The 27,374-nt window shown below is 31.0% G+C and overlaps 2 protein-coding genes across 2 annotated transcripts; both read right to left on the bottom strand.

Moving 5' to 3' along the window:
- Nucleotides 1-811: 811 nt before the first annotated feature.
- LOC129286944 (60S ribosomal protein L35-like) lies at nt 812-2,589 on the bottom strand. Its single transcript, XM_054923055.1, has 4 exons — nt 2,436-2,589; nt 2,196-2,331; nt 1,635-1,791; nt 812-983 (listed from the first exon to the last, which is right to left on the bottom strand). Exons 1-4 carry the CDS (start codon nt 2,437-2,439, stop codon nt 909-911), a joined length of 372 nt encoding a protein of 123 aa, XP_054779030.1. The 5' UTR covers nt 2,440-2,589; the 3' UTR covers nt 812-908.
- Nucleotides 2,590-4,164: 1,575 nt separating this feature from the next.
- Nucleotides 4,165-4,977, bottom strand: LOC129290486 (triphosphate tunnel metalloenzyme 3-like). The gene has a single exon (XM_054927273.1). It carries the CDS (start codon nt 4,926-4,928, stop codon nt 4,311-4,313), a length of 618 nt encoding a protein of 205 aa, XP_054783248.1. The 5' UTR covers nt 4,929-4,977; the 3' UTR covers nt 4,165-4,310.
- Nucleotides 4,978-27,374: the final 22,397 nt, after the last annotated feature.

Raw genomic sequence — 27,374 nt, 5'->3', positions numbered from 1 at the left:
ATAAATGATTTTCTTATAAGAATTGTACTACATCAAGGATCATCTTTAAATACTTATTTATTTGACATGGTCCTAAATGTTTTGACAGAGCATATACAAAAGAAAATTCTCAAATGTATACTTTTCATGCATGATATAATCCTTATTGTAGAAACTAGAGAAAAGATTAATTGTAAAATTATGAAGGAAGATATTGGAGTAAAATTATCAAATTAAACTATAACACTAAAATAATAGAAATGAGAATGTTAATATGAATATCCAAACATACATATAAAGATAAAATTTAAAATAAACATATACAATAAAAAATAAGCATGGCACCCAATGAGGGAAAAATTAAAAAAAAAATCATTAAACATAAATAAATCACCGGAGGCACAAAGACAAAAGTAAATCAAATAACTTTAAACTTTGTTAAAAGGATAAATAAATGCCACGTTCTGGATGATACACAACGTTTACACTAGAGTCGAAATTTTTGCCACTTCCGGCAAAAACAATAGTCGAAATTATTTAACGCTTCCTTTACTCATAATTCTTGAAACATATTTGATTCTAATTATACATTACCGAACCCCTGTTATCTTTCATCGTTTGACATAACATACGAGAAAATCAATTGTTTCAAGTCAATGGTGAAGATTTTGAAGCAACAACCAATAATAAAACGCTTTTTGCTTCCTAATTTAAAAGGAACGAGTGAAAACGGTGCGAGTATTAGTTCTTATCCCTTAAATCCACTTTTAGAACTACCACTCGGTTGAAACTCAGTATCTTAGAGAGAAAACTCGGTCTCAAGATGCCAAAATTAACACCACAAAAAATTAATAATACCACAAAGCCGAAGCTAAAAGTTGAGACGTATCAAAACTTGAAAAGTACTACAAGATTGCTCCCCAAGAGTCCTACACCTTAATGGCATATTTCCTCAAAGGAAAGTATGTCTCCTTCTTCTGCTGTCGTTCAGTCTTCAGTGAAGCCTGCAAAAGCAACAACGGAAACAACATCAATGAAACGACAGTGTGTGTGTGATTAAATCAAGCAAAAATAGAAAACAAACTATTAATCAAATATGCTGCATGGGTATGCGAATGAGTATGATACACAATATTTTTCTTCTGAAAGAACTGAGTACCCAAACATAACAAATGAAGGATTCAATTGATCATGTATATCCAATCTCACCATCAAATATTCGCATATACAGATTGTTGATTTGATTGAATGATTTATCCAAGTTGCTTTTCCAATCTCACTATCAGTTTTGTTCTTGGTCAATAATCATGAATTTTATTTGAAGTAAACTCTTCCAAAGACAGACTAAAGCATCATATCCAAGTTGCTAGATCAACGCAAGCATTCAACACAATCAAGAACAATGAAATTGAAAAGAGGCGATTCGTGTTAAATTTTATCAGAGAAAACGCCAGGTCTAAATTTATAAAAAAAAATAGAGAAAACAAATTCGAAACTAGAGATTGAAGACTGCTTAGAATACACACTCATTCATTACTTCTTAGAAACCTGAAGATTCAGTAACCATATTTACATGATACTAGTATATTTATGATGCTCAGGAACTGTTATAAAAAACTGGTACAAAAATTGAGTTAAAGTCCACAAATCATTACCTGGTGCTTGGTAAGCCGCCTGCGAATAGCCCTGGTCTTCTTTGGGCGCAGATCTAGAGGCAAGTACTTCTTGTTTTTATAGGCTTCCCTCAATGCGGACTTCTGCTTCTGAGAAATCACTGTCAACACTTGGGCAATGGACAACCTCACTACCTTTCTGCATATCAAGTCACAAAGAATCTTAAACACATGCACTTATAAGCGGTTAAAACAAACATAAGAAACTAATAGGACGTGATCAAACGGTTATTGTTTTGGCGTAATATGAAACGTGATGCGACATCCAGATAATACACCGGGACGTGCATAAAATACGTTCAACCTCATTTTGCAAGTTCCAATCATAGAGCGAAACAAATACAAAAAATCCATAACACAAATACCTTAGGGGCAACAAAGTAAAGCCTTAGCAACACAGAACTAGTTGCAACATAACAATATATATATATATATATATAGTTTCAATGTAATTTTATATGTAAAGTGATAGCTGATGCGAGGATTAAGCTTGTGCGAAATAAAACATTAATGAAAGCAGAAAGGAAGTAACGGAAGGGTTACATCTTGGAGAGCTTGTTGGGAGCACCACCGGTGACCTTAGCGACGCGGAGCAAAGCAAGCTCAGCCTTGAGATCCTTGAGCTGGTTGAGCAACTCAGACTTCGTTTTCTGCCTGAGCTCGTGAACCTTGATCCTCGCTGGAGCATATCAATTTTCAATCAGACAAAAACCACATTACAGAATAAGAAACACAGATTGATGAGAAACCTCAATTAGGAGGGGGATACAGAAATTGGATTACCCATTGCGTTGTGCGTAACCGAGCGTTGCGGCAGCAGTGACGGCTCTTCGTTCCAAAATGAAAGCCCTAATGGTTGCTGTTTGAGGTTTCGGATTTTATATGGTCGTGCGCTTATCTTCGTAGGCTCTGATTTCTTTCTCTCACTTTTTTTTTATAATTTCTGTAGCATCGGCCCACTTAGGTGTGCAGAACATGACGATTAGGCCCAAGTTGTGAGGCCATGAATATCGTGGATGAGATCTTGTGCGCGTGCACAAAACAAAATTAGGTAACGAACGTTTTACCCAAAAAAAAAAAAAAAACTAGATAACAAAAGTTAGTACAATTAACAAGAATTCAGTTCATAATCATGAGATTATAAGTTTAAATTTTGCTACTGATGTGAAAAATTTATAGATGAGCAATCTATAAATATCTTTATAATGTTATTTGAGCTTAAAAAAATGTCCTAATTTTGATGAGCTTTTGGAACTTAACTCATGTAAATTGTTTATTATAAAAAAGAACAAAATTAGTACAAAAATCATATGATTATTTAATTAAAAGTGTATTGCTATCATAAGTTATAAAATTTAAAACATATAAGAAGAAATATTATAATTTAATTTGTTTTTATATAATAAAATAAAAATTTTAAAAAATTGTAATTTTTTCCTAATCATCTCTTTAAATTTATTCAGTCCAAAAAAATTTCAAGCAAGAAAAAATTTCATATCTATTTTTAGAAAATATGTATTTTTTTAGAAAAAAAATTAATTTATTTGATATTTTTGTCTTATTATTGTGTTCATTGTAATACCCATCATTTAATCATTTTTGTTTGAAATGTATATTTAAATTAATAATAAAAATAATAAAATTAGACAAAATTAAAAAAAAAATATACAATATTTGTATATATTTCATGGAACTACACATATAAATTAACAATACTTTGTGTTTCCCAGTGATAAGACTTCCCTGGTTCAGACAACTTTGTGCATATGAAAAAAAAAAAGGCAAAGAAATAGCACTAATAAAAATGAGATGCTACTAGCCTTAGTAAAACTTGTAAAAGTGAGATGTTTCCGATGCCTCTGTACAATATTTCAAATTCAGCTAACAGAACCAACTAAAATTATTAGCATGTATTCTTGTCACTTCCGCTTGGTTTATATGAAGGTGAAAGTAAAAAGAAAATAAGAAGAGTAAATTAGAAGAAAAATAGTTTAAAAAATAATACATTCTTTTTTACTTTTTTTTTTTTAATTCTCCTCGTCTAAACAAAAAGCTAAGCAAGTGCAGCCTTGAGAAGTGGTAGTCTGCATTCAGAATGCCCAGTTCTACAATCTGCTTCTTCGTGATAATTTGACCGGCCATCCGTTCTTCAATATTATACACGAAACTAGATTGCTGCTCACTCAGTTTGGAAATGTCTCTTTCTCCTCCTATAGTGTTGATGACAATCATCAATTATATATTATATAATCTTATTAATTTAGGACTGAATTCAAATAGTCTTTTTTGGTCCTCTGATCATCAACTCCCCCTTACTGTAGAGGTAGTCAACGATGGGAGGTTTTGATTCCTTTCAGCTTTGCACACAGTCTTTTCTGACAATATATAGTTTTCTTTTTCATCCAAAAAAACAAGTTGTGAGAGGTCCCTTTTTTTTTTTTTTGGGCCTGCAGTAATCTTTAGAATGGGCGGAGCCTCTTCTCCTTGCACTTTAAAAAATAAATAAATAAACTAACAGGAATGCTAGATTGTGTTATTATCAACAAGTGAATTCTTGAAAAGCAGATGAATAATAAATAAATAAAATATATACACACACATGGATAAACAAATATAGTTGATACAATCTATTGCTAAGTGAATTAGTGACGAGACTAATTACTTCCCTGGGTCAGGCAACTTCCTGGACTGGAAAACAGCGAACTTAGAGAGTTGAGAGTAAGAATAATTGATGCCGTTTTGATTGAGGAATTCCTCAAGCAACTTCTTGGCTCGTTCTGGTTCAGAACTCTCACATTCAATCTCATAGCTCGTCCCAAAATCATAATTAGTCTCATCAACCTCTAATTTCAATCCATTCCACTCATACACACCTCTCACATTCCTAAATCCTCCTAAGCACACAAAATCCCTTTCTTCTCCGATCTCATATTCATCCCTCACTCTCCGGAGTATCTCCGACGACTCGATTCTCGAGAGCCTCCATGGATCTGCGATGCAGCTGCGACCGATTGCGGCATCGAGTGGCTCTTCGTGCTCCTCGATGCGGATGATTCCGTCGGAAATTACGGGCTTGGCCTTGAGAGATAGGACGCAGGTATCGAGATTGCAGAATCGGATTCGGAGGACGGCAAGATTGGAGGTGAGCTGAGCCTTTGCGCCGTCGAAGAAGATGTTTTCTTGAATGAAGGTCTTGATGTGATATGGTGAGAGTAGATCGGAGAGTTTCTGGTGAGAAGCTGAGTCAGGGAGACGGAGCTTCACTTCCACTTCCATAGGTAAAGCCTCAAATTCTCAGCCTCTGAAAAGGAAAGAGGATAGGCATGCTTAAATCGACCTGTATTTTCATTTGTTTGTCTCCGCGTCTTCCTAGATTTTTACTTTTTGGTAGATTTCAAGGTAGTGATGGAAAATTCTTCAAAGTTTTTTATTTAAAAAAATAATAATAATTTTTTTAAAATATATAAATAACAATATAATTTTTTAAAATCTCCTTATTTTGCTAAAGTTTTTAAGGCCTTCTACATTAATAAATTTTAAATTAAAAAAATTATTTTATTTTTATTAATAAATTTTTATTTTTTGTTTAATTCTTACAATTTTTTAATTATTATTTTTTAAATAAAAATTATGATTGAAGTTTGTTATTTTAAAAATTTATTTTTTAATAATAGTAATTATATTTGATAAGTTATGATTTTTTATTCAATTTTTATAATTTATAAAAAAATTATTATTTCTTAAATAAAAATTGCAATCAAAACTTGTTTTTTAATAAAAAAATTTATAATTTACAAGTTGTAATTTTTTATTTAACTTTTTTTATTTATAAAACAAAAGTTATTACTCCTTAAATAAAAATTACGATTAAGATTTATTATTTTTAATAAAAGTAAAATAATTTTTTTATTTTAAAATTTACAAACACCAAAATTTTTAAGGATTTTAGTGAAATTATAACATTAAATTTTATCATTTATATAATTTAAAAAAATTTTATTGTCTAAAAAAATTATGACAAATAATGAATTTGGAATGTCTCTCCTTATTTTTTTATGCTTAAAATCTCAACCTTATTTAAAAAATTAGATAAAATTTCTTTGACCATTAGTCAAAATAAAGAGTTGAGATTTTAAATATTAAAAGAAAAGGGAGGACATCAAAAACTTTAAATTCCTCAAATTAAATGAGATTATATGTCGAGGAAAAAGCAGAAAATCCTTTTGGTGGTAAAAAAAACAAGAAAGAAAATAAGGATCTGTGTGACTTTTGTTTTTCATCTTTTATTTTAAAAAATTATTTTATAATATAATTTTTAAAATTGTTTTCAAAATAAAAAAATAAAATTTTATTTAATTATATTAATTTAAAAACTATCTTAAAATTAAAAAATAAATTAATAGTAATGGTTATAGAAAATTAATAATAATAATTTATAATAAAATTAATCAAGATAATTATAATTTTTAATAATTAAATATAATATATTTTAAATATAAGAAAATAAAATAAAAATAATTTAAAGTTGTTTGTATTTTTTAATTTTTAAAAATAAAAAATAAAAACAGCTTTAAGAATAATTAAATTAAAAAAATTTGATCAAATAAGTTTTTAAATATTTTTATTTTTAAAGAAAAAATAATTTTTAAAAATAAAAAACAAAAGGTCCTAAGACTTTTGGAAAATTTTATTTCCCAAGAAAGTATTTTGTCGCATAACTTTGACAGAGCGCCATAGGTTGTGATAGAAATAGTTTTTATTAATTTTGCTAAAAAAAAAAGAAATAGTTTTTATTAACTGATGATGAGTTTTCGACGTGGGTTGAAATCTTAATTTGGACAATTGGACCGAGCAAGTTTCCGGAAAATTTAAATTAAGTTCACGTGATTGGTTATTATGAATAAATTTTGAGTCTAAGTGCAGGTTGTTTAAGGACATTTACTTATTATTTCCTCCATCTCAAGTTATAAGATATTTTTAAATAAAATTTCACATACTAATAAAAATATACTTTATTATAACTTTTTTTTCAAAACAAAAATATAAATTTTTAAAAATACTTTTTATTTAATATTTTATTAATAAAATAATATTAAAAAGAGAGAATATAAGAACATGATAATATTAAAAAAATTATTATCAATGAAACTCTATTTTTATTAAAGCATTTTATATTTTAAAATGTTAAATTTTTTTAAAAAATATTTTATAATTTAAAATTAACAGAGTACTTTTTTGAAAGAAAAACAAATGTCCTTTTTTCCCTCGCTATATGAAATCTTTTCACACACATCATTTCGAATAATTGAACATAGCATCAATTTTTCTTTTCCTGGCCAGCGAAACATAGCCAATAAATAAACAATACTTGATAATTTATCATTCGTAACTCTTTAATACTTGATCAGCCACCTTCGGGATAATTGTCCCCTGAGTAATTAAGAAGCTCCACCTCCCTCTGGCAAATTGATTTATTGATATAAAATATAAAATAAACAATAAATGTCCCCATTTATTCAATCATGAATATTATGGGTTATTTAAAAAATCATAATAAATAAATAACTTACTCTATCGTGTCTTTATTATAACGTGTTTCCAATATTCACGCATTTTAAAGAAGATTAATTATTAAAAAATTATTAAAAAGTACCCAATAATCCTAGTTTTACCCCTGTTAATTAGAAGGATGTAAAAGCCAAATTATAAAAACTCCCTCCACAGATTAAGAGATCACTATCAAAACTGTGGGAAAAAATTTAAAAAAAATACTAAATACTTTTACATTGCACTACTTTTATATGGTTAAAAAAAAAAAAGACACCTTGTATAGATAACTTGAGGAGTAGTTGGCAAGAGCTGCAGACAAAGGGACAATCTCCAGCTCCTAATTAATTAGTTTTTGTATGTTAGTATATAATACTTGTTCATTGAAGAATGATTGCTTCATTAAGATGGTGATTGGAAAAGGAAAATTGGCCATACTCTCATTATTGTTCGTGTTCAGTTCAGTAATGGCCTGTTCGTGCTTTATCCTGTTGACTCATTTCGTTGTGGAATTGGTCCGTCAAGAGAACAAAGCGAAAGAATTACTTGATTATGATGATGATGATGAACAAGCCCCTTGGGATCGATTCGGAGTTGGTTTCTTCTTAATATTCACTGTGGCTTTCGTTTTCGTGGCTGTCTTCTCTGGGAGCAGTGTCAATTCTATTCTCAATAGTGGCACTAGCAACACCAATAAGATTGTCCCTGAACCAACTTCTGTTCTTGAAGATGATCAACCTCGGATGGATTATCAACCACAACATTAATCGATCGACAATGTTTCCAAGTGTTACGGTTAGATTGCGTGCATAGAGATCTATACTTGATTAATGCGCCAAAATATATATTCTTAATTCTCAGATTTTTATAAATAGTTGTGAAGTATGAATTTCTCATATTGTTTTTATCCTTGAACTGTGTTAATAGTTTTTGCACCGTTTAAAAGACAGTCTTGGTCAAAGAAGTTTCCCACACCCAACATGCTAGTGAGATAGGCTATTATTTTAGATTTGTGCTTGAAACATTATCTCTTTTATTAAGAGGATAATGTTATGGTAAGGGTTATCCATATTTTACAAAAGCCTATAATTCATCGAAAGGTCGAGTTGAGTTGCTATAGAGTCCACCAAGGACATTGGCTTTTGAAAGCTTATTCCAAGGAGAATTTAAATGTATCACTTAAGTACTTGCGATCTCAAATTAAGATAAACATTATATTCCTTCTTTATTTACCTAGATTGTTAAAATTAAAAGTGAATGGGTTTAATTTAATTTCTTCACTTTGATAACTTTAATTGAATTATATTAATACACACACACATAAAATGTAAAATCAGAAAAATTCTTACTATTAATTTTTTTAAATAATCTTTGAACTTAACTAGATTAGCATGCTACACTCGTATTGGATATAAATGCAGACCATGATTCAGATTTAGAGAGTTTTGGGTTCTAGTGTTTAAATTGTTAGGTTATAAGCATACTATACTCATAACAGCCACCGTGTGTGACAGTGACATATATGCATGGCCTAAAGGGACAATGACATATATCATACACTAATTATTTTTCTCAAATTGCATAATTAATCTCATCCGCATATGTAATCAGAATATTACTGTCACCAAACTAATCCAAAATTTATTGCATCTGCGTCTCATATTTACGTTTTCGATTTTCTACATTAAGTATATATCCTATATATATGTGAGACTCATCAGCAATTTCAACTTAGAAAAGTACAGTATTAGCACATACATATGACACTGACGAGGATTTTGTCTTCGTCAAACAGATCGATGTCAGGAGTGTTTTCGCTCATTTCAAGAGATAAAAGACAAAAGCATTGAACTCTCCTACTTATATGCATGGTGGCTGTCGATCGAAACCAGAAATTCTACCATCAGTAATCACGACCACAAAAGGAAGGAACGAAAACGACATTATAAAAACTTTTGTTTAAATGCACATGGATACGATGTTTTCGAAAGCAGGTGATTTCAATATTAGTCCTTCTCAGAGAAAATCACTCTTAAATTAATTCACTAATCTGAGAGTCCCATAAACATAAAAGGACATCAACATCATTTACAACATTTGTAATTTTCTTAATAAGTGTAACTCTAAATGATATATAAATCCCAACACAAGGATGCACTTAATCAAAACCTAGACGGCAACGAATGATAATAACTACGCTAGTACATAATATAAAACAAACTGCATCGATAAGCGACACAGAATATATATATATATATATATTTATATAGTTGCCGAATTTGAAGCTGTTCATTGCATTTGCATATATATATATATATATATATAGCTTCATTGATATTGTGATTGACGTACAAGAAAATAAAATGCAGATTGACAAAGTAAAAGCCGTCATCACTGCACTATGTCTGTTCTTGCTTTCCGCTTTGTTTTGTTTCTTCCTCGTGGGGATGATCTATCTCATAGTCTCTGTGATTGGTTTCTTTTCCCGATTAGTTCTGCAGTACGACCAGCTTCCTGAAGCACTGTGGCTAGGAATTTTCATGGCTTGGTTATTACACTTAGCCTTTGTTTCCCTTGTCTATACCATACGATTTGCAGTTCATGGGAAAAACAAGATCTCAGACTATTGCAACGCCTCATCTCAGATTTCACCCACACCAACTTCTTCCATTATCGAAGCTGATGATGATCATCAGCAACAAGAACCAGCTCAAAGATCAGTAGCTGATGATGATGATGATGGTCATAAAAAAGTGGATAAAGTTATGATTGGTGTAACGAGGTTCCTTGGTGTAATGACTTCAGTGTACCTTGGGGTTTGGGTACTGGTGATGGTTATACATGAAGTTGTGAGTAGGTTGCAGCAAGGAAAGGGACATGGAAAAGCAGGAAAGGATCGAGTTAGAATGGTTTTGATGCTGATAGGCGCATTGTTTAGCTTTTTTCTGTTCGTAGCGGTAATACCAGTGGGATGTATATATGGAAAAGACAGTTGTTGTGGTGGTGGCAACAAGAGTAATTCACTTTCACCGAAAGAACATGATGAGATTCTTCAGGCAAGTATACAATTACAGGAACAGAGAGATGGAAATCCATGAGCTAGCTACTCAGGATCTAAGGGAGTACCAATGTTGCATCGTGTCAGCCGGAGAATGAGTACAGATATATATATATGTATATATATATATTTCTGTATATAGTTTGCAGTTTAATGTGGCTGTACTGAGTGTATGAAGGATGGGGGTCAATGTAATTACATGGATTTAATTTGCGATCTTTCTCGTTGGATAGTGATTTTGCACTAGTAATCAAGTACATATCATGTTAGAAACGAGAGTCACCAAGATCTCCTCTCAACATTTTTTTTTCTTAAATACATAATCTGTAATTTTTTTTTAAAGTACCATGCATCAAGTCAAATTTGAATTGAAATTTTTTTTTATTGCTTGCATGTCCACTATCGTGAGAAGACTTAACGGGAACTGAGAAAACTATTATGGATTAAGTATTGTAGGACGTACTCTTTCGAACAGCTCTATTGTCAAGTTTTAATGCTAATGCCTTTCTAGCATTTGAGTACACTGATTAAATAAGAACGACCCCTTATTAGTTGATCTAGGCGCGCGCTCTCCACGGTTCAAACAAGTCAAATTTTATTAAGCTTAATTAGAATCTCTCCACATGCTTTTAAATGCACACGTATGTTTATTAAAGAGATTAAAATCCATAATTATTTCCACTCTAATTAACCATTTCTTCTCTTAAGGAACTTTTTATTCTTTGGCAGTGATTACTACAGTTGGACACTTAATTAGATTTATTTATTTATTTCTCAACATAACCCCTAGAATTATAAATATAACTAGATTTAGCCCCCGGGATGCAGGGACCAGGGGTGTGTTGTTAGATTCTTTTTAGAAATTTAATTAAATAATAAATATATATTATTTTAAATTTTTATAAGAAAATTTTTGATAAATTCAAAATAAATGTTACGAGTATTTATGAGTGCATTTATTAAAATTTTCAATAAATCAATAGAAGTAATTTTCAACAACTGTACACTTTATATCAGTGATATCATAATCATACGGCCCTCTAAATAGCTTATTTAATTTTGATAGTTAGCACACTCTTCATTGTGGATTTCAATATATTTTCACCATATCATATCATACAATTATTTTTTGAATAATCATTATCCTTATAAATAATCCTTGTCACATTTAAATCTCGTAATGTCTATTCCCATTTCCCAGGACTCATTGACCAAAAAAAACTGAGAACCAACAAAAAAAAAAAAGAGTTAATGTGGGCCCTACTATTGCTAAACATAAAAATGTAAAAGGAACGTAATTGCAAAAAAAAAAAAATAGTAGGCCCTATTATCACTTTTCATTTAATTGTTTCATGAATAGTATAAAAAATTCACACGATATAAGATGAAAGTGATAGTGAGCCTTGTACATAATCCATAATAACAGGAAAGGAACCGGACTCCGTACCCATGTCATGATTGTATAAAAAGAACGTAATTACATTAAAAAAAGAAAAATCGAAGGCCATACTATTGCTTTTTATATGGAATAAGCCGAAAAGAAGTATGGGCTCGGTGTGGAGCAGATGGGCCGAAAATGATATCAAGGGAAAACCCCCACCCCTTCTCTCTCTGTGACCTTATGTATCTATTTCTCTTCCCTCTGGCCATAGCTTTTGACTCACTGTGACTCTGGAGTTTTTTCTTTTCCGCAACATCTATTCCTTCTACAGATCTGTGGCTTTCCCTCCCCTCAAGCTTCTCGTTTCTATTATCTTATATTCCATAATTTTCATTTAATCTTGTTAAAATGATGTATTTAGGCTTGAGATTTCCATTAAACAGAGATTATTCGTGTTTTTATCATCTAAGTAAATTTTGAATTCATGACAGCTCATCTTTTGAGATGGGCAAGATGTCCATCTCATGTCAGAAATTAAATCCTGTCAGATTAAAATCTTAGGGCTCAACAGTGCTAAATTTTACAAGAGGACATGGTTTTTGACGCACACAAAAATGTTTTACCCCAAATATACGGACTAAAATGCAATATGTTGATGTGTCGAGGTCAATTCTACGAGAACCAAGTAAAATAGTAATTAAATAATAAAGTCTCTACTTTTATTTAAGCTGAGCAAAAAAAAAAATTTAGATTTAATGTTGTAAAATAAAAATTGAAGTTGTAAAATTGCACTAAAATTAAATTTTCAACAATTACAAATAATCAAGGCAATTTAGGGTGGCTAATCCTTTCTTCAATTCATAGAACATGTAATTATCAAATAAATTCACTTAATATTAATTTGTTAATCTAGATTATTAATAAAAATAATTATTTTTGATTAATTACACTCGTATCTTGAACTAATATGTCACTCCTAACACAAATACCCAAGTGGCAAAAAGGTACAAACTCACTCTAATGTAATTATATGGGTCTAATAAGTATATTTCTAACCTATTGGCAAATTAGAAATGATTCTAATCCCACATTACTCAATCTAATTGTTTATTTTAAATTTTTCTCTTTCAAGGCAAAACCTAAACCCCCAAAATTCATACTCAATATTGGCCAAGCATTAAGGAGATAAATAAATACAAAATTAAATAAATAAACTACTATTAAGCTCAAATAAATGGTTCAAACATGCTCTAATTTAAGAATCAATTTATAACTATCCTAAATTAGGAGAAAATCAGCCACACATGGCTCTAATAATAGCAAAAATCAATAATATATATGGCAAAGTAAAGAGAAGAAGGAGAAGAAAAGCTTAATCGAAACACTTTTGATTTTTGACTAAACCCAAGTTTCTCGAACTCTCTTTTAGCTCTTTTTTCACTCCCCAGACAATCTGCAGCTGCTCAAAGTCAAGATTGGTCGAAAATGAGGTCTCCAATCTCTAAAAATTCCTTAAAAATCAAAACTGTGTTTTACTAAAATCGTACTTTACTGCAATGAAATGCATTTTCATTGTAGCGATTATTAGCACAAAATATAATTAAGTGAATGATTATGTGTGAGAATGAATATGAAAATCTAACTAGAAGTTAGTGAACCAATTCTAACATTAATTCTTGTTTTTATACACGTAGGGAGGTCTAATTTATAGGCCCAAAGATGAAAATTTTGAAGCTTGAGTACAAGAAGATAGATTTGAAAGGAAATTTTGCATAGGTCATGGTCGTTGCAGCAAAATGTGCGAAGCGTGAATTTTATTAAAACACACAAGTTTAATCTTTAGCGAATTTTAGAGTTTGGGGATCTCATTTTGGGAAGTCTTCACTTCTAGTAGCTATAGAATGTTTAAGTTGAGGAAAAAAAAGCTAAATGAGAGTTAGAGAAGCTTGGGTTTAGTGAAAAATCAAGGTTTTGGCTCAAGATTACTTTGATTAAATGTTTCTTCTCCTTCTTTTCTTTATTTTGACGTATATATTAATTGCTAATATTTGCCATTAATGGAGTCATAAGTGGTTGATTTTCTCTTAATCTAGGGTAGTTATAAATTGATTCTTGGATTAGAGCATGTTTGAACTATTTATTTGAGCTTAATACTAGTTTTTTTTATTTAATTTTGTGCTTATTTGTCTACTTAATGTGTGGCCATCATTGAGTATGAATTTAGGGCTTTAGGTTTTGTTTTGGAAAAAAAAAATTTAAATTAGACTATTAGATTGAGTAATGTGAGATTAGAATTTCTTTTAATTTGCCAATAAGATAGGAATATACCTATTAGATAATTAAACTATTAGATTGAGTAATGTGGGATTAGAATTTTTTTTAATTTCTCAATAGGATATGAATATACCTATTGGACTTATATAATCACATTAGAGTGAGTTTGTGCTTCTTCTTCTTCTTCTTCTTCTTCTTGTTTTTTTTTTGTGCCTCTTAGGTATTTGTGTTAGGAATAGCATATTTAATTCAAAAGAGGGATGCAATTAATTAAAAAATAATTATTCTTATTAATACTCTAGATTAACAAATTAATATTAAGTGAATTTATTTGAATAATTATATACTCTAATTATTTTTGGTTATTGGAACTTTAATTTTAATACATGTATATAACTTCAATTTCTTATTTTGTGAAATCAAATCTAAATTCTGTTTTGCTTAACTTAAATAAAAATGAGAAATTTATTCTTTAATTACTAATTAACTTGATTCTCTGTGGGAACAACTTAGCTTTGATTTATCACATATTATTTGTACAACTTGTACACTTATAGAATTAGTTACATATTTGTGTGCATCAAGCTCCGTCCAATTCTAGAAGGCGTTACTGATGTGAGCTAATCAACAGACCAAGGTTTAACCACCATTATGATCAGAGGTTGGCATATCGAAAGTAAGCATTCGGCTAATACTCCATTGTTGTATTTGCTATTTTGTGTTGCATACAAGTTGGCTTCCTCTGCCTTCGAATCGATTATTCAAGCAAGTTTTGACACATGTTGGTAAAAGAGTATTCTATGACTTGGCGCATTGTATCATGTTTGATCCAGGTATTTTTTTTTAATCTTCTGTTATTATGAAATGCAATTTGCAAGCACAAATAATGGTTTGGTTTAAGGAACTTGGAGAATCGAATGAGTATAGGATTGATTTAAGAGGATATCTTCTAAATAACTTGACCCCTAGCTTCTTAATTAATTGGCACTGCTAAATCTATTGTTTCCCTCCCTCATTATAACTGTTCTGGCTTTCTTCTGTTCACTGCCTTTTACAATCACCCCAACGTGCTGGATGATGATTTTGTTAAAACTAAGTCATTAGCATCCATTATGTTCAATTCTACAACAGAGAAGGCTCGAATCTTAATTTACGGTGACATCATTAGTGATAGATCAACTCACCTAAACATTGCTAGAGAAGAGGGGTTGACATTGTTAAATACTATTTCTTCTTTTTGGTGTTTACTCAATGGATGCATTAAAATTTATTTTACATTTGTTGGGTTTCAAACATGGTCACTCTTATATTTTGGGAATAGACCCTGGTGAAGACATGTAGTGTTTAACCGCTGTCTTAAGAGTTGCCAAGGAAGACCTATAAGTGCACCACAGAATGACCCCTGCTTGTCTTGCTCAATTTAATTACACCTAATAGAATCAGTTTGGAAGGCTTCTATGAACATATAAGCTGGGTTTATGAAATCCTAACCCAATTTGTGCGTTGCTTTAACCAACCAGTTGAAGTTATAAGAGGGCGGATCTTATTGGGTGGTCAATTTTGGATATTTGAGATTTTTTGTTGCGGCCATCCTCTTTATCCTTCAATTTGCGGATCCACGGGCCACCATGGGTACATGATTATTGGCTTCTGTTCAATTTGTTTTTTACACTAGAAACTTTCAAAGAAATTGTTGCTTCAATGTTTGCTGCTAAGACATCTCCATTACTTGCTAAGCTAGTACTTTGCTGCATTGGGTTTGATTTTGCCAATTTTGCTTTTGATCTAGGAGAGGTATGCCTGCTGCAAGCAGGGTTGGCTACCATTGAGAGCATGAAACAGTATGTAGTTCAGAACCTCCTAGGTGTCAAAATGGACATCACAAACGTGACTTGGGTAGATCAAAATCAAATTTTGAAATTAGTGGAAGAGGCTTACCATTTAAGAGAGGAGTTATTTGCTAAGGAACATAAGAGTCTCAACCAAAGGAGTAATGAATTGATTGAAGAAAGAGAGAGCTGAATTGGAGGAGAGAAGATCTAGAAATAATGGTTTCCATAGTAGCTATAAAGAGACTCCATGAGCGAGAATAGGTGTTTTCAACACAGAAGGCAATGTTGAAGATGATGTTTTTTCTAAAAGCATTTGAAAAGGTAACAAGGGCAAGGAAAGTATTATTAGCTAAAATTCTTTGCAAGGATAGGTGGAACCAGGCCGAAGTGTGTGGAATGGCATTGACATTGAATACAAAAATCAAGATGAATTTCTGCAATATTTCATTGAGTGGACTGCTTTATTTTTTAGATTGTTAAAGATGCATCATAATTATGCATTCATCACCAAGTTTCTCGAGTCTTTTGGAATTGTCTTGATTCACCAAAGAATGCAACTCCGGCTATGTTCAAGGGAATATTTTTATATCTAAACCTTAAAGACAAGGTCCATTTTATGGGGAAGAGCATGTCACGGGTGGGCTTGGCAAAATATATGAACTAGGTTTTAAGTCAACTGATAGGCCAGAGGTTATTTATGGAAGAGTTAAGGGCTTAATTGAAAGAAGTTGGATATATGAAGTGGTAGGGCAATTGCAGAAGGTGTCGATGAATTTTGTGAACTCTCTCTCTCTCTCTCTCTCCCGTCTCTCTTTCACTCTGGCCACCGTCATCATGACTGTGGATGTCCTTCTCCTCCTCCTATTGAATTTCTGTTGTTAATGCTTGTAATTGGCTTTAGCTGAGTTCATATGTTGCCTTAAGCTTGTTGATCAATGAGTATCACTTTTTGAATGTTAGTTTCCTCTAGTATTTTCTGTTCCCTTTGCCTGTCCGGTTTGGTGACTATGACAGAAGATTTATATAACCGAGCGGCAAAATAATCAGAATGCAACGCGCGCGCGTGCAAGGTACGCCACTCCTAACCTAGGAATCAACAAATACTTAGGGGGCCACGAATGATGTTCTGAACTGATCGATGATCATAAATCTAAGACTTTGTATATATAGCTGCATATTACATATTTTGGTCAACAATAAGAAAATAATTAAAATGGTAATCGACAGAGTAAAGGCGTTCATTACTGCACTGTTTCTCTTCATCTATTCATCTTTCTTTTGTTTCTTCTTCATCGTGTCGGTGTATTTCTCGGTGGCTTTGATGAGTTTCATTATTTCAAAGGAGCACGAGCCTATAAAATTACTGGAAACAGGAATTGATATTGCTTGGCTGTTATTCATCGCTTATGCTTCCCTCATCTGCACGGTCCGATTTGCAGCTTCTTGTAAAAGGAGGATCATGGAATATTGGAGCCATACAACGTTGTCCCAGAATATTATTGCACACAGACCAACTTGTGTTGAAGGTCAAGTGGTTGATCAACATCAACACAGTAATACAATGCTGATTGACACAGGAATGGTCGTCTTTGTAATCACATTTTGGTACTTGAGCTGGTTGGGTCTGATCAAGTGTCTGTATATCGTAATGGATTTGGTTGGTTCCATAAACAAAGCTCACGAACCTGGACTGATAATGAAGTTGGGAATCGGACTTGGGTGGTTCTTATTCTTGGCCTTCTTTTTCCTGTTCTTTTGTGTGGTTATACCAGCTGGTTTTATACGAAGTATCATCGATTATTGTGGTGCCTCCAAGATTCCACCTACACCAACTTTTGCTCAAGGTGGGAAATTGAATGATACAACACCAACCTCAAGAATATTACCAGAGTAGATTTGCAATATGAATCTGTTTGTAACTAGTTATATATACATATATATTTACTGCAAAGGTGTTGGTTAGTGCCTCGGAATGTATGAATGAGGCTTGGTTATTTGCACCCAGCCACTTTTTCTGAGGTACCATGTTAAAATATGGCACTTTAGGGCTTTTAATATGCGTAATTAATATGTTTTCTAAAAATACCTTGTAAATAATTAATAAGACTTTTTTAGTTAAGGCAACCTATTAAATTAAAGTGAATATATAGAAAAGGAATGTGTATTTTTTTTATTACACTCATAGTCATATTTATTTTTTTTATTGGAGTCAATCTTATTTAAGGCACAATTGAGGACTAAATGTGAGTACTTCTTTTAATAGAGAATCGAACATTTGTCCGTAATGTTGTGAGGAATTAACTCTTCGCGCTAGACCTAATAGTTGTTGGCAAAAAAAAATGTGTATTTTTAAATAGCATTAACTATAATTAACTTATTGGGGATAAATTATTTTTTGTGTAAATTAGTTAAAAATGCCTTATAATACATAACACAAGGAGAGTGTATAATTTTTAAAATTTTTTCATAGGCCAACATATATATTACAAGCATTCAATTTAACAAAAAAAAAATTAAAATTATAAGCATTAAATTTAGGGTTAAACTTTTTTTCTAGAGGCACCTGGTATTTTAAACTTTTTTTGGAGCATTTTTTGCACTGAAAGTTTTAAAAAAAGAGCATTTTTGCTTCACCATTAAATATGAAGAATGATGACAGTTAACTGAAGTTTAATTAAAGTATTTTATGATTTTACCCTCCTTTATTTTTGCATTTTTTTCGTCTTTGTTTTCATTCATAGGAAGAATAAAAGTTAAAGAACTCTATGTAAAACAAATTTGGAGGCAAAACATAGAAGGAGGGAGGGAAAAATATAATAATATCCTTAATCAAACTTCAATTTAATAGCCAATGTTTTTAATTTTTAATGGTGAGATAAAAATGCTCTCTTTTTTTAACTTTTGAAAAAAATGCTAAAAAATAAAAAAGGCTTAGGATGTTAGAAAAAGTTTTAAGACATTTTTGTCTTTTAACCTTTCAATTTAATGAAAAATTTAAATAATTAATAATCCAAGATATCAAGCGGTACTCTTTCTCGCTTCTTTCCCCGAATATTTGTCCAAAATCGTTTCGGATAGCTTCTAATATTTGAACTATCTTCAATATATCCGTTATACACGAATCAAATATTATGTATTTTAACAATAGTGTGATTAAAAACATGATGGTCCAAATGTCATTTTACTAAGAAAGAAACGAACGTAAAAAGAAACAAAATAATACAGCAACGTGACCTAGGCGGCAACGAAAGGATAATATATATAAACATATACAGATGATATAATACATATAATATATACAAGAGCTGTCAACCTGAGTAGCTGCAAAAATCTGCTGCTACATACACACTGACACACACACACATTTCACATTTAAATTGAAGCTGGTTTCATAGCAATATGGCATAGCTTCATATATACGAGGGAGGAATATGCAGATTGACAAAGTAAAAACCGTCATAACTTTACTGTGTCTCTTCATTTCTTCAGGTTTATTATGTTCCTTTCTCTTCGTGATGATATATTCAGTGATAGGTTCCGTTTTTGAAGAGCATAATCTTATAGAAGCACTGACAGGGGCATTTCTTACACCTGGGTTGATATGCTTGGCTTTTGCTTCGCTTTTCTACACCGTACGATGTGTAGCTCGTTGTAAAAGCAGTATCATCGAATGTCTAGCAGATACCACCAAGATTATTGCATCTTACACGCCAGTTTCTGTTAAACTGGTTCAATACCAACACGAAGACAACAAACATGTGCTTGAAATCGCAGCTTTGATCACGGCTTCATGTTTGGCATGGACCTTAGGTTTCATGCTTCTCATGATCCGTATAGATGGCACAGGTCAGGACTTGGTGTATTGGGGAGTTTCTCTTGGTCCTTTTCAGGTTCTTTTCTTGGTTTGTGTTATTGTTATGTTTTTACTTGCAGTACTGGTATCAGTATCTTGTATCTGTAGTATCATCCAGTATTGTCGTCGCACCAAGGTTGAAAGTGATCAACCTTGTATGGTATAGTATCAACCAGCATTGTAATATGTTGTGCCAATATTATTATGAGTGCGACAAAAAAAATTATTGTTAGAATGTCCAAAAGTGAGTAGATTTAAGCAGATACATGAAGTTTTAAATTGAATAAAATTAAGCTTAATAATTAATATAAAATAAAAAAAAAGATTCATATAAACTTAAACTTTAAGGTTGTAAGTTAAGATATAGCGTCCTTTCACTACTCTTGCCAATATTTCCTCTCTCTTTGTTTTCGAATAGTCACTCCTCATTCCTAACATTTGTGAACTTATAATCTTCTTAAAAATAATTATATCCTATCCGTTGGATAAGAACAAAACTGTCTAAGAGTTTATAATAGCCATTTCTAAATAAAAAGCCATAGTTTTTTTTTTTAAATATAAAAATTAGAACATGCCTTTTAGCTCCAAGAACATTTATAAAGGTATTTATATATTACCCACCAATAAGATTCTCACATATATTGACAATGAAATTTAAATTTATGATTTTGTGAACTATGAGTTAATCCTTATTAATTGGTGGAGTGATCTTTTGCTGGTAATATATTTATTAAGAAACAAATTACAGCTGTTGGAATAGCAAGCATGCACCATATTCACCCAAGTAACTTGGAGAAAAGTTAATTTATAGCTCAGCATTTAAAACTAAATCATGTTATGTAAATTTGTTTTTGGAATGAAACATGCTATGTAAATATTGCAAAGCGAAAAGGTACCGGTGTTAACGTTCGTGGTGCAATTAATGATTTACCCACATAGCAAATTAAAACACCAAATATTGGACTTCACTTGGTGGTCCATTTTCTTAGAGTGTTTCTAATTTATTCGGAAATTTTTCATAATGGAGATCCATGTGTAAACTGATATGCAATAACTCGTATTAATTGTTTGTTTAAGATTCAAAATCCATCAATAAATCAATTTCTAAAATAAATTGTATTAATTTAATTTTTATCAAATATATTTGGACCTTTAGATTTGGATACCCAATCCATCTTGGTGGACCCTTGCCATAAAATACCAACGTGCTAAGTCTCCAAGACATGGAGGATGATTTAACATGAAATTATACAAATATTCATAATCTGATAAAAACTTCAAACAATTAATAGCTTAAGTAAGATATAAGGTACTCAATTTGTCCGCAGGAGTATTTGAAGCTAAATTCGAATTAGCTCAAAATCATTCTGAATATATAGTATGTATTTACTTTTTAACATTTCATCTCTCAATATATCTTCGTTACAACGAATCGAACATTATTTACTTCATTTTGGGTAAGACTGAATAATACGGGGTCAAAATTGTCATTTCCAAGAAAGAAATAAAGGTAAGGCAATTTAAAAAGAAACAAAGCAGTACAGACCTAGGCGCCAACGAATGATAATATAAACATACATGATAAAATACTTTAATCAACATATGTCTATACAAAAGTTGCAAAACTCATCTGATTGGGCAGCTGTTGGTGTCATCTCATTGGTCAGTTTATTTCATCCTAAGGTCAATGTTGTTGTCTCATTGGTCAGATTATTTTAGTATAATGTCTACCCGTTCTCCCTCCTCATTCCGTTGGACTCATTGTCATTGGTCAGTTTTTTTATTTTTATTTCCAATTTTTTCCAAGTCCATCTCTTTGTTTTCCCGTCTTTTGGGCTTTGCCTTGCATCAATTTTAATTATATCTTTAATTCAGATTAACAGTTCCCGTAGGATGAACATTTATTAATGTTCTTTTGTTAGTCTCAATCGTAATGAATTTTTTTTTTCTATGTACAGCCTTCCATATATGGTTTATATGTTTTGCATCAGAGATTGTCCCACGGTTTGACTTCTTTCTGTTCTCTTTATTTGTGTTTGTCATATTGTTATTGTCCTCCCTTCCATTCTTCTCAATCTTTATGCTTATTTATTTTCCTTAAGATGTTATAATTCCTTTTTTGTGTGGCTTCCTGCAATTAAATTGACATAGGTTCTGAAACTTAGCTGAAAGACAATACACCAAAATAAGGTACGTACGGGTAAGTCATTATCGTTTCATACTTGTCCAAATTTTGAAGCATTTTGGACTCTTTCTCACTTGCTGTTTGTTAAGATTCCTGGATTGCCAACAAGTACCGGGTTCCTGCAAAATGGGTGTACAGAACCAATGGTTCATGAACAGTTGGAAGAGTGAAGTTCTCATGGAATTATCCTGGGAATAATGTAGTTATTGCAAGATCATTGGCTTGAAAAATGTCATTGACACCATGAACTACATCTGAAGCCATCCCTACCCATAAAGAACTCACACGCATTTATTAACTTTCTTAACAAAAGGAAGCCATAGGTATGGCCCTTGGTTTCATTGGTGAGTTTGCTTTTGTTATGCACTACATTTGAAAGTTCTTGCTTATGTTCAGACATTCCCTTTATATATACCAGTATTATTTAAATGCAGTCACTTATTTGCTGGTCCAAAAAAAAAAAAACGATTGCTTGACTACTTTGAAATAGGTTACTAATAAAACTATGGCATAACCTTTTCAATTAACTGACTTATTAATCTTTCTGAAATTGTGCTGATCACTAAATGAATGTCTTATTTTAATTATTTTTTAATCGTTTCTTCCAAAATATGCTCATCAGCTGGTGTTCCCATTGATGACAAGAATTGGCCTCCATTTTTCCCAATCATTGATCATAACATTGCCAATGGGATACCGGCTCATGCTTAGAGGATGCAATAATATTTGGCCTCTGCAAGTTGGTTAGGTACGGGGACTTAATAAATTAGTTTTTTCAATGCCAATGAGATGCAAGTTCATGAGACAGTTAATGGCAATTATGTTAGAGTTGTGTCCCTGAATTTTTTCAACTTGGTTCAAACAAGACAACCTTTTCATTGTACGTTTCTATTTGAGTTCTATTATTATAGAATCTGACTGTTGAATTTTTAATTTGTTTATCATCAGGGAGCACAACCTGTCAGTGGCAACAAATGTGTCTCTTTTTCAGTACAAATCTGGGATGGATGATGGGAACCCAGCTTCTTTCTCAGATCATGAATTCCTATAAGTATTTTTGATGTTTTCTGCTTTCACTTGAAAAATGAAGAAGGTTGCAACTTAAAATGATTAGCTACAGTTTGAAGACAAGTGGCTTATGTTGTGGCTTAAATCATATCCACTCTCTTTAGATTTTGTTGTCTCAATCCGAGATTCATTCTTTGGAGAGGCAATCATAATAGGAAATTTGACGCATAATTGAAAATGGTTTAGGACAGTTGGCATGGTGATTTAATTTGTTTAGCATCACGAAGCACAACCAAAACGAAATTTTTAGTATGGTGAAATCATATGAAAAACTGCTATTTGAGAGCAGCAAGCCTGCGATGCTTTTCAACTATAATAAAAATCGCTTTATTTGATAAAAGTTCAGTTCATTAAGGTGTTATTGCCATCACTATCTATGGTTTCTTTGTGATGCTGATTTTTTAGCCTTTCAGAAGAGCAATTTTTATTTTTCTGCCTTTGCTGCGCCTTTATAATTTTATGATAGAGGGATCAATATTGCTATGTTTTCTCTATCCATAATCAGTACAAATAGCTCATGACTAACCAAACTCATTTTCACTGACTTAGCATGGATATTAAACACTACTCATCTATTATTCATTCGTTAACTAATCCTTGTGACTTGGCATTACATTTTATATGCAGCAATGATTTTATGCAATAGAGGTTGGTGGCACAGCTACATTGATTTGCTGAAAATTGAAGCTTCAATTTTGATTTCATGGGTTAGAGTTTTGTTTACAAAAATATTTATATTTTTGTGAATCATGCATGAATAGGTTCTACTAAAAATATGATTCAGCTGTAAAGTTTTATTCTGGACATAAAAATTAAGCAACCAATGGATTTTATTGTTGAAACTTATGGGTAATTTATTAGTTAGTGAATCGAATTGAAGCTATGCGAGGTCAAATTTCCTTTGTTAGGAAGCTTTGAATATATGCTTGTGTGGATTGCGGATGATTATGGAGGAATTGGCGATTGGATACATGTGTTTCTTTTACATAGGGGATTGTACACATTCTTTCTTTTGTTGCGTTGGTGCAAATTCTTAATTGTATTCTACGTACTTCTAATTTTTGGAATTGCTGAAATTTCTGAGTAACAGAAGCATAATCGTTTTTCGTGATTACATTCTTGATCTTTATATTGTTCCTTTTGTATTTCTTGCCTCCTTTCTTTACTTTGCTTTCTTATGTTTAGCCTCTGGTTGTTAATCTAGGATTAGCATCTTGGTACTAGAATGTTCAACGTAAATGTTCAGATTGCTTCATATTTGAAGAATACTATACACTGTTGTCTTCTTTTGATTTCAAAGAATCGTCCACATGGCAATTTGGTTTTTTCCTCAATCTCAGTTTGATTTTTTTATTTCGTCAATTTGAAGAATACTATGAACTGTATGTTATCAATTTTTTTTAACGTTTATTTATGAAATTGATTTAATTTAATTCGGATATTTGAATTATTATTACTTTTTTGTTACAGCGTGTTAATAGGCTTTTCTAACTTGATGGGTACATTGTGCACCTAAGACAAATTCCTACGTTACTTTTCTACATAATTATATTCGTGTGGTTTTAAAGTTATATCATTTTCTAAGAATTTTTATCAATTTGTGAAAATCATCTATTGGTTTGTTATATGATAACGATTTGAACAATTTTCATAATGCTACATGGATTTTTTTCCCCAACGTGGATGGCATTTCTTAATAATCAAATATACTAAATTGATTGCAACTTTATTCCATGGATGACGATTTTGTTAACATTAGTATGTTTAACTTTTATGCATGTTTTAACATTATTATGTTTAACTTTTATTTCAACGATTTTTTTCACACGTTTCTCTAAGTGAAAATTGGAGGACATGTTCTTTTTATTTTTGTTATAGGTCATTATTAATTATTTCATGTTCTCAATACTCTTTCCAAGACAAAATATAGGATATTAATAACTAATTTATATTCTTTTAAAAATATTATTTAAAATTTTAATTTCTTAAAAAAGTTTAAAGTTTAAAACTTTACCTTCATTAAATATTTTATATAAATATTTTGATGATGATAATTAAAATTTTAATATATAATTTTTTTAAAAAGAGTAATAAGCGAAGGAAGGATATAATTAAAAAATAACTATAAAAGCAACCAAATATTTTATATTTTGAATTAACTAAAGCTTTTAGAGGATGTTATATATTATAATTTGGAGGGTAAAACTTAATTGAAACTTAATTTGGCTAAATCTTCAAATATTTTTTTTCAATTTTATCTTCATTAAATGCAATACCTTAATAATGAGACTGTTAATTCCAATTGACAAGCTACGATGCTTGTGCTGTAAAAAAAGCATTGAATCATTTCCTTTCTACATTTTCCAATAAAAGTACAATAATAGTTAAAGTCTCAAAGTAGAATAATGCTTATCTTCTTAATTATAAACCTAGCCGTTAGAATTAAATAGATACTCTTAATTTAATAAATACTATCAATATATACTTAATTTTATTTAATTTACAGTTAGAAAATTAATTAGGTTCTAATACTTCCTTCGTTGCTTTTTCGTTGATTATCAATTTAAATTTATGTTAAGAAGTTTAGTATTAAAAAATTCTTATTTAGTAGTTTATTTGCTTTGGAACTACATAGCTATAAAAAAGGGGGAATTTATTCAAGATTATATTAGAAAGTCAATATTAACGGTGAATTTATGAACAGAACTTATGGAAAATGTCAGATTTTTTATTTTAGAGAAAATAGTGGTGTGAGCATTAAAAAAAAGAGTAAATTGAAACTTCCAAAAATAACCTATTAACCATAATTAAAATAAATGGAATTTTTTTCTTACACCAACATACAACATAAATTTGGAATTCATTCCTTTTCTTTTTATATTCATGAATTACATAATTATTAAACCCTTCCAATCAAACTTATTTACCGTCAACCCCCCAAAACTCTGAAACATCAGTTTAGTCTCTTTGGATCTCATTTGAAGTAAATTGAAATTAAGTTTGACGGAAATGACACAAATAATTCAATTCTTTCAAATAAAAACAATTGACGTGGGGAAAATGAATAATTGGTGTATAGAGAATGAATAACTGACGTAGGGAATAAAAACAAATTAAGCAAGGTGTGTGAACAACTCATATAAAAAAAAGAACAACTGATATATGGGAAATGAACAATCGACATGGGTAGAATTAACCCTATTATGAATATAAACAAATAAATTAAATCGTATGAATAATTCATATAAAAAAATAAATTTTTTATGAAAAATAAACAACTGATATAGAGGATTGAGATTATTTGCATCATATCACTTAAAAACTTAATTTCAATTTGCTCAAATGGAACCCATAGGAATTGACTCATGTTTCATAATTTTAAGGGGTTGACTTTAAATAAGTTTTGTCGAGGGTTTTACGGAAATTTTCCTCTCATGATATGATCATCATTAAATTTTAAAATTTCAAATATATATTTATTGACATTATTTAAATTTTTTCAAATAATTTAAATTATGTATATGCATGATTTATTAGGATATTTCTTGACAAATTTTGTATGATTTCTTTCATATGTCTAATGTTGAGTTATTAATTCTAAATATTTTAATTTTGAAATAATGTAATGAAAATCAACATTAAAAAATAATGTAAAGAAAAATTAAATATTGAAACTTAATAAGTCAAGTATGTTTAGACTTTATTTAAACATTGGTTTGTAGATCTATTTTTACTTTAACAAAATTATTTGACATTGATCTAATTAGAATTGATATTGTAAAAGATTTGTTTATTATCCGTGCAACGCACGTGGCTTAATTCTATTGGATCTAAATCCAAGCTGTCTTTTTTTTTTTTTTTTGAGCAAACAAATAATTACTAGAATCTGCTGCTACACACATACACACTTCACACTTACATTGAAGGTAGGACAATATTTCATTGCAATTGCATAGCTTGGTATACAATATAATGACGAAGAAAATGCAGATGGACAAAGTAAAAGCAGTCATTACTTCCCCGTGTCTCTTCACCTGTTCTGGTTTCTTCAGTTCCTTCTTCATGGCGGCGATATATTTAGTGATCAGTTTCCTTTTCAAAGAGCACATTAATCTTCTACAAGTAGTGGTATCTGGGGGAATTTTCCTTCCTATGTTCGTATTCATGGCCTTTTATTGTCTTGACCACACAGGTCGATTTGCAGCTTGTTGTAAAAGTAGCATCATGGAATTATGCCTAGCAGATCATACCCCCAAGATTTCTGTTGAAATGGTCCGACACCAATATGATGAAGACAACGAACTGATTGAAATCGCAGGGTTGATCACGGCTTCAGTTGTGACATGGACCTCGAGTTTTGTGGTTCTCTTAATCTGTATAAAAGGCAAAAGTCAAACGGACTTGGTGGGTTCTTGGCACGATAGGACTGGACTGGTGTTGGTACTCGTTGATCTTGTTGTTTATAGTGTTTTCTTAGCCTGCGGCGTTCTTACGTTTTCAATTACAGTGATACTATATTATCGG

This window comes from Prosopis cineraria, unplaced genomic scaffold, assembly GCF_029017545.1.
Source record: "Prosopis cineraria cultivar Desert tree isolate PC_DT_omini unplaced genomic scaffold, ASM2901754v1 PC1, whole genome shotgun sequence".
Lineage (NCBI taxonomy): Eukaryota > Viridiplantae > Streptophyta > Magnoliopsida > Fabales > Fabaceae > Prosopis > Prosopis cineraria.
Note: the sequence above shows the minus strand (reverse complement) of the source record. Positions and strands in the feature narration are given on the sequence as shown.